This window comes from Caretta caretta, chromosome 2, assembly GCF_965140235.1.
Source record: "Caretta caretta isolate rCarCar2 chromosome 2, rCarCar1.hap1, whole genome shotgun sequence".
NCBI classification, from domain to species: domain Eukaryota; kingdom Metazoa; phylum Chordata; order Testudines; family Cheloniidae; genus Caretta; species Caretta caretta.
The window spans coordinates 124,552,997-124,568,707 of NC_134207.1; the positions used below are offsets into that span (position 1 = coordinate 124,552,997).

Here is a 15,711-nt window from a genome sequence, read left to right on the forward strand (position 1 = left end):
AGCCTAGTCATGTATGTATCTTTATTTTTTCATCTTATTTTGCCATAAATGTAGCATAATATAATCAATGAGATATTAGCAAAGTAAAATGACACCCCAGAGGGAGACAGAAATAGGTAATAAATTTTTTAAATTAAAAATACGTAAGTATTCTAAACATAGTAAATGTACTTTTTGGTCTGTGTCGTATATACAGGGTGAAATTCACCCAAGAGTGGAGGGCCCATTGAAAAGCCTGCACACCTTTAGCCCCTGTGGGAGAACAGTTTCATGCAGAGGAGTTTGCCTTCCCTGGGCACCATGGATGGTGCTGTTGCCAGTGAGGAGGGGGACAGGCTACTAAATTCATCCTTCTTGTATGCAGTCAGTTGCCTAGCGGGCACAGAAAGGCTCTCACCACTTTTTCAGTCTGCAGCCTGAATAAATTAGCCTTGCAGCCATGGGGGTTAAATGTTTGCACTCTCTCGTGGTGTCAGCATGAACCTTACCCACAGCCTGATTCATACGTAGGCTTGGCAGAATTAAGTTTTTATTCTTTTACTATTTTGATGGCTCATATTGATGTTTGTTTTTAAGCATTTTTTGACATTTGTATCCATTTAATTTTTTCACACTTGGGCAAAACTATGCGTCTTAAGCATTAATTTTTATTTTTAGTGATTTAAATTTTTACAGTTTCGGAAAATAATGGGAGAGGACAGATAATTATTTATTGACTGTAGATGTTGAGCTTCAAAATGTTAAAGCTTTGTAGTCATCAAAGCACAAATTGTCAATGTCACATGTCAAAATATACAAAGTAAATTACCTTAAATCAAACTCTGATAAGTCCTCATGCAACATTTTTCTTCCCTTGCCTACTGGTAAATTTTGATGATTATAAATAGAAATATTTTTGTCGATTTGTATGTGCATGGTGAAATCAATATTTACCAACATTTACAGATAAAAGTCTAATCCTTTAAAGCCTACTTATATGGGGTTTGGCAGGAGGTGTTAAATTTCCACTACAGAAAACGGCTCCCCTCTGCTTTGGTTACTGCATATAATGTCATTTTTGGGGGGAAACATCTCCTTCAGAGAACTAGAGCAAAAAGAAGGAAAAAGTAAGAGTCCTGTAATAGTCCTAGAAATTTCAGAGGAATTAAGTTTAGCTTTCCCTTCAGGCAAGGTTTATTTATTTTTATTTTTTTTAAGTGACTAAGGTACTTTCTGATAAACTCCTAAACAATCTCCAGCTTGTGAAAAGCTAATTCCGTTCCATGAAATGCTAGAGCTCTTCATGGACAGCTTGAATTCTGAACTATTCTGTAGTCTCCAGTTTGCCAATTTAACCGTACAGGTCCTGGAACATTGCTTTTTTGCATACACCCTTTTCAGAGTGTGAAAAAAAAGAAATTGGTTAATGGTTATCTACAAAAATAATTAAATAATCTTGGTTACAAACACAAATATGTGCAATGCTATTACCATAACTCATGTCAACCTGAAACAACTTTAAATAAAACAAGCTCTCTTTCGTTGATCCTCGGTATGCATGGTCATGAATGTAGATGCAATGTACATGTTTTTTTGTTTTGTTTTTTTCAGATTTTACTTGTGTGGATTATAAATTCATAGTCCTCTTCCTTGCAGTCTTTTAGCTTCAAACAATTGTGTTTGGGAGCATAGAAATTGCTCTTCTGAAATTGAATAATGGTCAACTGGTCAGATCATTCCACTCGTGTGTGCAAACAAATTCAGTTAATGCAACTTTCAATAACCTCAGTATTTGCTGTCATTCTTTAAATTAAAACTCAATTGCTGTCCTAGGATTCATAAGAGCCACTCTGAATTTTATATAAGTCTTTGATAATTTCAAGATCTATATGATATTTGCTTGGATATTAGAAAATTCCTTGCTGTTTTGGAAAAGAATGAATGGAGGTTCTTTTCAACTAACCTTATTTTTACTTTTGAACCAGAGAGCTCCAGTGAGTCCGACTGTGACTCGGATGACAATAGCACCTGTTCTAGCAGTTCAGATTCTGAAGTGTTTGACGTTATTGCGGAAATTAAGCGTAAAAAAGCTCACCCTGATCGTCTTCATGAGGAGCTCTGGTACAATGACCCCGGACAGGTATTGTGTGCAAAACATTCACTGTGTATCTAAAAGGTTTGTTCTGGGAGCCATACAAATCTACAGCTCAGATTTGTTACGGAATATACTAGATGACAGCTGTTGTCTCCTGTCCAAAATGAATTTTTTTTCATCCTTTCTAGATTATATTTTATTGTTGTTCAGTGCACGTCGCTTTCAATCTCAGGAGTTCAGTTAAAACCCTTGAGCCCTGGAGATTCTTCACCCTGAATCATATTTGACTGTATTTGTAAACTCTGCATTGCCAGTAATGTAATGGTTCAATCTATTCTGTTAGCCTAGCAGTAGAGGCACAAAGATAAATGCTGGGATGAGGGAGAGAGAGCTTGTAGATCTGCTTTACAAATGATTCACCTAAAAGGTCTTACTGTATAATGATAAATAATTTCTTAAATATGCTGTTAATGCTCCTAATTTCTTGTCTAATGGTTCTGCTGTAATTGCATGCAGATTATAGTCCTCGTTAAATGTTATTGGTGAGCTCATGAAATGTTGTTTGAATATATATGTTACACAGAGATCAGGCAGTGCTTTGCAAATTTGCCATCTCCATCTTTCTTTTTTAACTCTTTTATGGTCCCTTCTAACTCTTTGTCAAATGGCACCCCCAGTAAACCTGTTTTTCTGGCATTTTATTTGAGGCATGAAACTAGAAGGCCACAAATTATAATGGCACAAGATATTGCAATGCACATTGCTGCTGTGATAATTCAAAGGTCTGTCGACGCTTCCATTACGAGCTCTTATTTATGCTCCTAGGGTTTAAAAAAAAAAAAAAAAACTCCCCACAACCCAAAATTATAAAACTATTGAGATATTTAACTTTGAAAATTGTGTTGTATGAGTTGTGTTTGAAAAGCCAAGTTTTTCAAACAAGTATAATAGACTCCTCAGTATAAAATGTTTGCGAAATAGAGAGAGGTGAAGGGCCATGAAGTGAACAGTATCAGAAATGCCTGGTTATTTCCATGAATTTACCTTGAGTTGCTTCTTCTTCCTAAGGGACATCTGAAAAAAGTTCCAAAAAAGTCATTATGGCCTTGCCAATGGCATACTTTTTATATCTGATTTTTATTCAGTACAGAACAATTTTATTTTGAGTAATGTGCTTTCCCATAATTTTGTTTAGTATTCTGATGCAAAAGTGATAGGCTTATAAATGCCGTAGGTAGATATCCCAAAATATTTACAGACCTTCACTCCCACAAAACAGGAATGAAGGTTAAGCATGTCTTGCAAAAAAAACCCCAAACCAAGCCAACCAAAAAACCCGACAGCCTAATTTTTGTGTAAACCACTCTCCCTTCTTGCCTGTCATCTATCCCTAATTCATGCCGTGTTGTATCTAACATACATTGCAAATGCCTTTGGGCCCTACTGGTGACCTAGCTTCTGTGTAAATCCCCATGCACACACCTAAGGTGTTATATTCAAATACTATTGAACAATAAGAGTAAGTGCCAAGATTTTCAAAAGCGGCTAGTGATTTTGAGACACCTTGGAGGGCCCTGATTTTCATGAAGTGTTGAACTAATTGAGTATTTATTGTATTATTGATTTCTCTCATCTCTGATACGTAAGATATATAGGCAAGTGAGAAAATGTGCTTTCAGCTTAGACTTGACATGAGAATATTTTGCTAATGTTTATTTAGCACATTTGTTCTTGAGGTTCCAAAGTATGTGACAAACTGTATAAGAGCAAAATACCACACCACTCTGATATTAAGGATGCACAGTTAAACACCCAAAGGTGAGGAAATGCGCACTACATCTTAAGCCCCCTTGCATGTATGTGTTATGATAGAATCTTTGAGGAAAACACTGTCAGCCAAAAAGTCAATAGATTAACCTTCAAACTGGGCTGCCTTTTTTCCCCCTCCAGGCCATATGGAGTCCATTCTCACTGTGCATTTTTGGTTCCCTGTCACTGAGACACCCTAGCCTTCTCTCTGTTGGCTGAGGATGTCCCCCCCACCACGGAGCTCTGTTGGGACCTGCAGACTGCTTCTAAAGGTAAGGGGAGTCCCATGGTGGGTTTTTATACACAACTGCAGTTTTTTGAAGTTTTAAAAATATATTTATACCTTACAAGGTATAAGATGTAATCATTAAAACTTTACAAAACTGTAAAGGGGTGGAAAAAAGAGGGGACTTAATTTACTTCTGTAGGTTGGCTCCGGTCTCTACCGGGGGTTCTGTGGTGGGTGTGACGTCGCAGCCAGAAAGCATGCTAGGGTGTTGCACTAACTGGAACTGCCAGTCTGCAGTGGGCCCAGACTTCACAGGGCTTGGAGGTAAAAAGAAGGTAAGATTCAATTTTATATTGTATGTAATGCCCCTTGTGACAGAGCTATTTGGTATATTCATCCCATAATTGAGAAATGGTCATATTTTTTAAAAAAATCTATATTTTTTTTCAAAAAATCTATGTTCAGGTGACTTTTGAAGTACTCCAGTTATGTCTCTAAAGTACCAAATAAGACCTCCAAACCTACAAACTTTTACACTTGCTTAATTTTGCATACATGGGGTGAAATCCTGGCCCCATTGTAGTCAAATTCCATAGGACCAGGAGTTCACCAACTAAATTCAGTAGAACTACTTGTGTGTATCGAATAAAGCCCAAGAATATATAAAGTGCAGAATTATGGCCTAATATTGGCTGCAAGTAGCAGGTTGTTCTAATAAATAAGAAATGGAAAGGCTATACCTTACATGTGATACTGCAGTGTTGTCATTCTGCTAAAGTTGTTGTCCCTGCTTATGCTGCACAAAAAACAATGACAGTCTAATGCTGTTGTGCAGTTTCCTTGGTTTCCTATACAGTTTGCCGCTTAAGTGGATGTCCTAAAACCAATAAATCTTGCAAGTATGACAGGCTCTTTGAAGCATCAGCATTCATGATGTTAAAACCAAAAAAACTTTTCCAGACATTGTCTTTTGTCTTTTTTCAATAAAAACAGAATCCTATTTTGTTTTTGACAGATGAATGATGGGCCACTGTGCAAATGCAGTGCTAAAGCCAGACGAACAGGAATAAGACACAGCATTTATCCTGGTGAAGAGGTAACTAGTTTTGAATATTGCACTTATAAATGCCATATTGTCAGCAGTAGGCAGGTACTTGTTTTGCTCTGACATAAATTGGAGGAAGTTATTGTTTTAGTGTAAACTATGGTGTCATAGTAAATCAGTCCGATTTCTTACTGGTTGTGTAATTTCACATTTAGGATGTGCTAGCTGTAATAAAACTCCATATGAAAACTAGGGAAAATAGTTGCTGAACCTATGCACTCGCCAGTTTCTTTTCAAAGTTTCTGAAACATGCAACTAAATAAATAACAAAAAAGCATGAACTACCACTGAGTCACAGATATCCAGGAGATGCACAAGTTATGTTTCTGCTGAGTCTTCCCTACAGAGGAGGTGTAAAGGGAAAGTGAATAAATTAGTAACTTTCTTGCTGATAGTAGCAAGACATGCAATTGCCTCAACATGGAAACATGTCTCCACTCGAAACTGCTAGACGATGTGTTAAGTTTTGACACTTTTTTGATCGGAAAAAAATTACACACAAATGCTACTTTTCTTATGATATAGCAATCTCCCTGTGGAAAAAAATGTTGCTGAAGTCTCACTATTTTTATGTGTAGAGGTAACCGACGCATTGTGGTTGTATTTTTTTGTTTTCCCTCAAAATACAAAGAGCTTTAGAGCACATCAGTTTTAATAGAAAGCTTTTTGTGTTATGAGAACGTAAGAACAGCCATACCGGGTCAGACAAAAGGTCCACCTAGCCCAGTGTCCTGTCTTCCAACAGTGGCCAATGCCAGGTGCCCAAGAGGGAATGAACAGAACAGGTAATCATCAAGTGATCCATTCCCCGCTTCAAGCAAACAGGGGCTAGGGACACCATACCTGCCCATTCTGGCTAATAGCCGTGAACTTATCTAGATATTTTTTGAATCCTGTTATAGTCTTGGCCTTCACAATATCCTCTGGCAAAGAGTTCCACCGACTGACTATGCATTGTATGAAAAAATACTTCCTTTTGTTTGTTTTAGACCTGCTGCTTGTTAATTTCATTTGGTGACCCCTAGTTCTTGTTTATGAAAAGGAGTAAATAACACCTCCTTATTTACTTTCCCCACACTAGTCATGATTTTATAGACCTCTGTCATATCCTCCCCCCTTAGTCGTCTCTTTTCGAAGCTGAAAAGTCCCAGTCTTATTAATCTCTCCTCATACAGAAGCCATACCCCTAATCATTTTGTTGCCCTTTTCTGAACCATCTTCAATTCCAGTATATCTTTTTTGAGATGCAGTGACCACATCTGCAGGCAGTATTCAAGATGTGGGCATATCATGGATTTATATAGCGGCAATATGATATTTTCTGTCTTCCTATCCATCCCTTTTTCTTAATGATTCCCAACATTCTGTTTGCTTTTTTTTACTGCCGCTGCACATTGCATAGATGTTTTCAGAGAACTATCCACAATGACTCCAAGATCTCTCTTTTGAGTGGTAACAGCTAATTTATACCTCGTCATTTTATATTTATAGTTGGGATTAGGTTTTCCAATATGTATTACTTTACATTTATCAACATTGAATTTAATCTGCCATTTTGTTGCCCAGTCACCCAGTTTTGAGAGATCCTTTCAGAGCTCTTTGCAGTCTGTCTGGGACTTAACTATCTTGAGCAGTTGTGTATCATCTGCAAATTTTGCCACCTCATGGTTTACCCCTATTTCCAGATAATTTATGAATATGTTGAATAGGACTGATCCAAGTACAGTCCCCTGGGGAACACCACTATTTACCTCTCTCCATTCTGAAAACTGACCATTTATTCCTACCCTTTGTTTCCTATCTTTTAACCAGTTACCAATCCATGAGAGGAGCTTCCCTCTTATCCCATGACAGCTTACTTTGCTTAAGAGCCTTTGGTGAGGGCCCTTGTGACAATCTTTCTGAACATCTAAGTGCACTCTATCCACTGGATCCCCCTTGTCTACATACTTGCTGACCCCCTCAAAGAATTCTAGTAGATTGGTGAGGCACGATTTCCCTTTACAAAAATCATGTTGACTTTTCCCCAACAAATTACATTCAAGAATTTGGTTATTTATTTAACCCTACATTCTTGATTTAAACTGTATCTGTATTGTTAAGCCCCTATTTAAAAAACTAATTGGTGATTGAGAAATTCATAAAATTGACCATCTTAAAATTATAGTATAGGTACAGTGCTAGTTCTCAGTATGGTGGTCTTATCCTACAATGGTTTGTATAACTGATCAATCATGACATTGGTCATTCATAAGGTTCTACTGTTTTATTATCATTTTCTCTGTGTGTGACTTTCCAAATAAAAATTGAACAAAATATTTTATGTGGATTCCCCCCCCCTTTTATTTTTTTTTAAACTGCAGCTGCTCCCTCTGCTCTGTTGCATTTCAGTATTCATGAACATTTCTGTTTCATGGGCTTATTACCCTATTTCAGAAGATTACTCCAGGCTGAACCTTGTAATAAACTATTGCAGATCTAGATTAATTTCCCTCATCCCTTCACGCCCCAGTAAATTTTGTTGAAGGAGAAACATTTTTAGTAGGTGAAAATCTTGAAATCTGACTGACTCACAGTGAGGAGATAGCTTCCCCTAAAGATGAGGATGCTAGGAATTGTGGGCTCATAAAAGCCCACTATAGACTCTCTTAATCTGGTGTGAGCCTCAGAGCAGTGAGAACCTCTCAGAAAACAGATCCTGCATGGGCTTCCTTTTTGTCTAGTTGCTGGTGAGTATTTTTACGCATTATACCTGAGAGCTTCAGAAGAACCTGAAAATATGAGTCTTGGGAACCTTATAGTCCATTGAACCACATGCAGACCTTCCTACATTTAGGCATAGCCATTCGTGTGCTTTTCATAGGAAGACATTGCGGTCTGCTAGTTAAAGCAGGACACTGGCAGACTTGGGTTCTTTGTCCGTTTCTGATGCTGATTTACTGTGTGATGCTGCGCTAGTTTGACTGATGCCTCAATTTGTCCACTTGTCAAGTGAAGATACCTGCTCGCCTTTGTAGTAAATTGAGATTGTCCAATGAAAAAATCTAAGCATAATCTTTATGATTTTTTTATTAATAGCCTAAAATGAAATTATATAAAAAAACAACAAACAAGAAAAGAAAAGCATCTCAACACTTAGATGACTGGCTTCTGTGTGCAAGAGACGTACACAACAATATGGAGAATGTATGAACTGCACTTACATTTTGCCCAGAATAATATCCCTGTAGATGTTTCTGAAGTTCAATAAAAAATGTATTATGCTACGACTCCTCCTCCTCCAAGAATACTTAATTATGATTACCTGTTTTGTTTAATTTTTTTCTACTGAACATTTCATGGATGTTAAGTGTTGTATTCCCTCTTTTTATTTAAATTAACCTTGACTCTGCACATAATTCTATGAATCTTTCTCTTCAAGCCTATTAAGCCATGCCGCCCCATGACCAACAATGCTGGAAGACTGTACCACTATCGAATTACAGTGTCACCTCCCACAAACTTCTTAGTAAGTACTTTATAAACAATTCCAGCCAATAGTCCAGTTCAATTTATTTTAACATTGATCTGTGTCATGCCACAGCTATTTTAACTTTAACTTTTTTTGTTTTTGTTTTTTTAGACAGACAGGCCAACTGTTATAGAATATGATGACCACGAGTATATTTTTGAAGGGTTTTCTATGTTTGCACATGCTCCACTGACAAATGTAAGTATATTCATTTTATGTATGGTACTTTTCTAGAAGGCAGGCTATTTCTGTCCTTTTAAATAGCACTTGTATCAATCAGTGGTACATGTGCTTTGAAAGGCTTCTTGTCAATTTCACTTGAAAATGGGAGGGTGACATTTGTGCTAATGATACTCAGGTTTTGTCCTGACTAATTGGGGTACGTTTTCCTTTCATACTGTGATTGAGGCTGTAGTGTGCAGCAGAATAACATTTTTGCATGTGTCAAAGTTTGAGAATGAAATAAACTGTGGATCACTTGTTAAAACTGTTAATTGGATTTAAATTAGATTAACTTTTTGAGTTGACAAAGTTAATAGAAAAGAAAAAACAATAATTTTAACTGATAAAATGGGAATGGATTAGTTCAGATCACCTAGTTTTAGAAACCTTGACTACAGCAGAAGTTTACTAAAAATGTCCTATAGTTTCCGACACCGGTTCAGCTTCCCATCAGATTGTTAGTAAAATGATGCATTTATGGTTTGGTGGGGCTATTTAGAATCAGGTATTTTGCAGCTTCAATGGAATCCTACTCTACCTCAAAAATGGGTGCCCCTGGTATCCCATCATCCTTTTGTTTCTCAAATATTGAGTACTTTCATCTGATAGTTATAGAGTTTAAGACCAGAAGGGGCCACCAGAACATCTAGTCTGACCTCCTGCATATCACAGGTCACCACTTACACACTAAACCCAACAACCCAAATTATGCCCAAGTATTACAGCCCTCAGGAGACTAGACTGTTATGTGGCCACAGACAGAAAATAGGAGGGACCAAAATGCACCAGTGCCCAAGCCCCCACAATTGCTGAGAAGTGATTAAATGAGATATGTCCAGATGATCCCAGCAAGTGACCCAGCCCCCACAACAGAGGAAAAGAGGAAATAAACCCAAAGTCACTGCCATTCTGATCCGAGTGAAAGTATAGAAACACTTACTAGGAACTGTATGTTTACAAGAATTAATCAAAGGAATACTGTCAACTTAAAAAATCACTCCTCTGCTTACAAATTTTATACCTACTATTGTTACAAGAAACATCTATTCTCTCCCCCCAGAACTTGCATGGTTCTCAGTGAGAGATTGGGCCCCAAAATTATTCTAATTGAAAGGGATTGAGAAGAATATGTCTTCCTTTTTTCAGTTTGCTCACTTGATGCTTTTGACAGCTCTCTGTGTATGATCAGTTTCACTGTTTTCTCTCTCTAGTCAGCTGGTTGGTTGTTTTTCCCTGTTGTTTCACACAGGAACATGAACAAGAGAACCATTTTAAACAGTAGGAAAACGTGATTGTAAAACAAGTATCATGGAGACTAGAACACAGCTATAGTGTAGTAGTAGGAAACGCATTTTAACTATTTTTTTTTTTATGTGACTAGATTTCAAGTTGCCAATTTAGTCACAACTTGAATTTGTTTGGTTTCATTACACAAATAAGGAACATGTCTGCATTGCAGAATCACACATGAAATAACAGGATTCGCCAAACCTGATTAAGAAACAGTGTCTAGCTGACTAGACAAGTGATGGTGCCTGTGAAAGGAGACTCCACTGTTCCTTGACAAAAGTAAATGTGATTTGGGTTTCAGAATTCTCTAAAACCTTTTGCTGTGATCGTTCTCTTAGCTCTGGTTTACATTACAAATTTATGTCGGTGTAACTACGTCCATACCTGTGAGCGTTTCACATCTACACTACAAAATTAAGTCGACCTAATTTACATCGCTTGTGCATGTCTGCACTTTGCTCCTTGTGTCAGCAGTGCGCATTCTCATCAGGAAGGCTTGCACCAATTGAACTGTCAGTGTGGGGCATTGTGGGATGTCTTCTGAAAGCCTGCAACAGTTGATGTAAGTAATGTAGTGTCTATGCTGACACTGCATCGGCCTAACTACATTGACCTAAACTCTATACCTCTCGTGGAGGTGGAGTTAATAAGTCAGTGTGGCTGGTGAATTACATCAGTGGGAGCGAAGTTTTAGTGTAGACATTTACAGAGTTAGGTTGACATAAGCTGCCTTGCATCAACCTATCTCTGTAATGTAGACCAGGGCGTAGTGTACATCTAATCCCTGGTGTACACAATGCTGTGTGTCAGCAAGAGGGCTTCTCCTGTTGACATTGCTACTGCCCTCAGAGAAGTGGAGTACCCCTGCGCCGACGGGAGAAGCTCTCCTGTTGATGTAGTGTAAGTGTTCAAGGCAATTGGTCAGATAGGTTTTCTCACCAGTCCCTCCATTTTCACTTTGGGGGACATGGAGCAGAAAAAAACACTTAAGCATTTTTATTTGGGAAGGTATTATTACTAAGGATAAAGGAACCACCTTTTCTTTAGAATACAAGTCCACTCTAAGTCAAGCATGGCATGGAGAATTACAGACAACATGTGTTACAGAAAATTCTTCCTCCAGAGGCAAAAAGAATTCTCACTGCCCTGTATGAGCTGATACCTGAAGATGTTCAACCTACTTCGATTGTGGAGCTTGTGTGTTTTGGGCACAAAACTACTGGAGCCTCACTTGCAGTTCTTTTCCTGTACGCTTTTTGCTAACTGCGTGAAAACGGTCAGCAGCAAGTGTTAATTCTGACAGATTGCTACTCTTCATTGCAGACATATGGTCGTAGAGCAACACCACACAGTCTTTTCTGATATCAGCAGGAGAGTAGATAGGAAAGGTCTTCACAAGGAGAATGCTCTTGCTGCACTGTAAGGCTTTTGACAGCAATTATGGGGGAATTGCCGTTTCAGAGGCATTTCAGGATATGCTTGATAAATAGCAGATGGCTAAGTGTAGCATCCACATGGTTCTTTGCAAGGTTGGAGATAATATAACAAAATATTTTAATGAGACAAATTTGTATAGCTGAGGAGGCTTCACTTGCACCCTGCAGCTCTGTAACAAAGCTGCGTTATTAGTCGAGCTGGACAAATATTAGATAAAATGATATGTCAAATCATAGATGTTCAATGAATAATGCATCATTTGTGTGAAGTTATTCAACCAGCTTTATTACAGCGTTATTCTTTGAATCCATTATTCAACAAATAGCATTCTTCCAGCTTTTTTAAGTGCAGCTGTGCCTGGGAAACTTGTTCCTAGTTATTTGGAAGTTGGTCACCTGTTTAAAGAATCCCTTTTCTGCTGTCTTTATTCTGCACAGAAGACAAATGGAAATAGTCCTGGCTGTTAAGCAGCTGATCCAGAAAGTCCTGACTTGGTCATCCTTAGACAGCTGTTGGAAAATAAATAGGCTCTCATGATATTTTAAAGCATTGTTGAAATAAATGTGACTGTTATTTTTTCCCCAAACATTGAGTAACATGTCTTAATATCCAAATTCTTAATTTCTATTGAAAGGTATCCAGTGTCAAATACATTTGAAGAAAGAGGATTTGTCATATTTTTAATTTGATATTGGTAATCTGTAGGGGTTTTTGTTTCTGAATAAATAAGTTCATAACGGGGGGAATGTCTACAAAGATGGTTACATCTGGAATCTTCCTAGCAACAACTATACTTAATAGATATAGCCTAAAGATTAACATTAGTGAGAGCTGTGTATTTTTGGGGGGAGGAAGGGAGCGTAAGCCCAGGGCCACGGTGCTGCAAGCAGATGTATGCAGACAGGAACTTGTACTGTACCTGTGAATTGAATTCAGCTTTCCTCTTTGCAGGTACAGAGATCCCTTGCAGGATCGGGGCCTTAAATTGCTTCAGTTTCATGAATCATTGATCATTATGAGGTGGTCTCTTATATTTGCAGGGACAGTGAAAGCTTCAGCCATGTTGGCTTAAAAATGGCAAGAATTTAAGTTCTATCATGGCTCACTAGAAAGACGTGCAATTGTGTGTGTACTGGATTGCCTGCTTGCTTTTTGCATCAAAACCTTCAGAATCCAAACTGTAAAGCTGTATGGTATAGGTGCTAAATTTTAAGATCAGTGGAAATGGCACTACTAATGATTGAAAGTGTAATTTAAATATTCTTTTAATATTTCAGTACTACACATGAGTAGAGTCTTAGTAGTGAGTTTTACAAACCTAAAAAGAAATTGACAAAGTATTTTTCACAATTGAAGTTAAAACTGGCTGTTCAAAAATCCCTTGAAAGCACAAAACTGCAATCCTGTCCATCCCCTCCATCATCATTCCCCCCCCCCCCATTTTGTATTATACAGGAGTCCTGGTTTGTTATACAATTCTTGTGATTACTGGGGTGCGATAAGGTTCTTTTTTAATGAGGGGAAGAAAGAAAAAAACCTTTAAAAGCATGCCATCATCTTGAAGACTATGTTTCCATATGAAAATTCATCCCAGCACTCTCCTCTCTCCCCCCAAAAAGTCTCTACCTATAACTGATGGAGATTACAGGAAAAACATTTTTTTTCTCTCTTTTCGGTGTGTTTACTTCATGTGTTTGACAGCATTTTGTATACAGTCAGTTGCATTTCCTGTCTTATGTGCTAGCGTTATGACATATGTCTCATGCCCTGATCTGAGAGAGGTGGTATATTTACTAGTAACAGCTGCAGTAAAGCTGAAACTGAAGGGGCTGCAGACAAAAATGAAGGTGAAGGAGAAATGGAGAGTTTGGCCCAAGCATGTGTGGTAGATATCTCGAGCCTGCCCACTCTCTTTTCCTGTAAAGACCCTCATAATAATAAGCAGTAGCAGCAGCAGAATAGAAAAAGTTCTGTAATATTTTGACAGGGAGATTGGAAAAATATTTTCCAGGGGTATTGTAGCAATTTTTTTTTAATTGGTCAATTTAAAAAAAAAATCAGGTTGACATTGTCCCTCTAAAAGAAGCAGGGTGGTGGAGGGGGTGGGGGCAGTCTGTGGACTTTGCAAGCTTATGTACTAAAAATTGATTAAATATTTGGCTTACCAGTTGGTCTAGTTCCCCCTTACATGGTTTTTAGCTCTATTTTGTGTAAACCTATAAATCTGTACTACAAGTCTCTGTGTCATGCTCCCATTACATAAAGATGTTTTAAGACTAATAGAATTAATAGTGGGCTAAAAACACTTTGCCTCTAGGTCACTGGACCAGTCTGGCACCCTCTACGATGCACAATAAATTCATCCACAGATACAACATTTTCAAAATGGGAGAAGAGAGATCTGTTGGTTACTGAATTTTGCTTTTGCTGAACAAAACGTAGTCTCCAGTAGATGGCATTGTTTGACCAATGATTCCTGTCAGTCCTGTGTTATTTCACAAGCAGAGTTATTATAGTCATCTATTTCTCTCTGTCCCTCCTGCCCCAAACTTTGTGTGAACTCACCGAGGCAACAGTTTTACTAAATGCCCTTTTCATCAGATGGAAATTCTTAGGAATCAAAATTGTAGGAGTGATGCAGTCAGCACCATATGTCCTTTCAAACTGAACTTCTGTTCTGTTTTCCTTCCAGATTCCTCTATGTAAAGTAATCAGATTTAACATTGACTATACTATTCATTTCATTGAAGAGATGATGCCTGAGGTAAGGGGGATAATTAGTCAAGAGATCAGTTTAGGTTATGAATTGTTGATGTGTTTAAAGCATTAACTGTGTCGCATCTAGCCTCATGCACCCTCTGAATGTATAGCTGAATGAAAACCTATGATTTCTACATAAAGCTTTAAGCATATATCTAGAACACTATGTATTGAAAAACGAAATTGAGAATACTCAGCTTTAGCCATACCTCTTTGAACTTTTCAAAGATCTGTACGAATATATTTCAGACAATGTGCCTGTGAAATAAGGTAAGTATCTGTCGACTTTACAAATGGGGAAACTGAGGCATAATAAGGTGGTGGTTTGCCATTTAAATGAGTGGTAGAACTAAGGGCTTGTCTACACTGGTACTTTACAGCGCTGCAACTTTCTCATTCGAGGGTGTGAAAAAAGACACCGCTGAGCGCAGCAAGTTTCAGCGCTGTAAAGCACCAGTGTAGACAGTGCACCAGCGCTGGGAGCTACGCCCCTCGTGGAGGTGGGTTTTTTTAGAGCGCTGGGAGAGCTCTCTTCCAGTGTTCTGCCGCGACCACACAAGCCACAATGGCAGCGCTTTAGTGTTGCCAGTGTAGACTAGCCCTAAGACTAGTATTTGACTTTTTTTGACTCCCAGCCTTGAGATCTGGTCACTAGAGCAGGGCTGTCTTTTAATCTAAACTGATGCAAAAAAAAATCCCTACAAATACAAAAAAAAATTCTAGTTTATAATGTGGTTTGTATTAAGACAGTTTTTGATTAAGCTAAATTTGTGGAGTAAATTGCTGCAGTGGAACGTCATGTCTAGGTGTAGATTCACCCTGCATATTAACTACTAAGATAGGATCAATGTTTAGTTTAGTCCCATATATTTACATATTTTTTCTTTTTCTTTTTTCTGTCGCTCAGCAGTAGATTTATCTAAATATATGCAAGAGGCCAAAAATTCCAAAACAAGATTAAATATGGATCTCAGTGTGATTAACTTCCTGATACTGAATCTACAGTGCTGTCTCCAAATCTTGATTTAAAGTAATAAAAGGACAGCAACCAAAATAAGGAACTTGTCTTTGTAGAGTCCTAGTCAATTGTCTGTGCTTGTGGCACTGCTTGCAAACCTTATTTAACAAGGCACCCTTGCCAAAGAGATTTTGTTGGGTTTGGAATTTTTGGTTGGCTTCATATGCATACAATTCATATTGACTTGAGCTGTTATTTTATATAATTTGTATTGACTTGAAATAGTGTTTTTAAGACACAGTCTCCTTGTTCGTGG

General features: G+C 37.9%; 1 protein-coding gene across 1 annotated transcript in view; it reads left to right on the plus strand.

The window, feature by feature from the left end:
- The window catches only part of DROSHA (drosha ribonuclease III), a 102,501-nt gene that overhangs the window by 14,350 nt on the left and 72,440 nt on the right, over window positions 1-15,711 (plus strand). Inside the window, exons 6-10 of the mRNA XM_048839670.2 lie at window positions 1,965-2,119; window positions 5,128-5,208; window positions 8,639-8,725; window positions 8,840-8,926; window positions 14,370-14,441. Of these exons, the coding sequence (XP_048695627.2) occupies window positions 1,965-2,119; window positions 5,128-5,208; window positions 8,639-8,725; window positions 8,840-8,926; window positions 14,370-14,441 (482 nt within the window). The remainder of the gene's footprint in view (window positions 1-1,964; window positions 2,120-5,127; window positions 5,209-8,638; window positions 8,726-8,839; window positions 8,927-14,369; window positions 14,442-15,711) is intronic.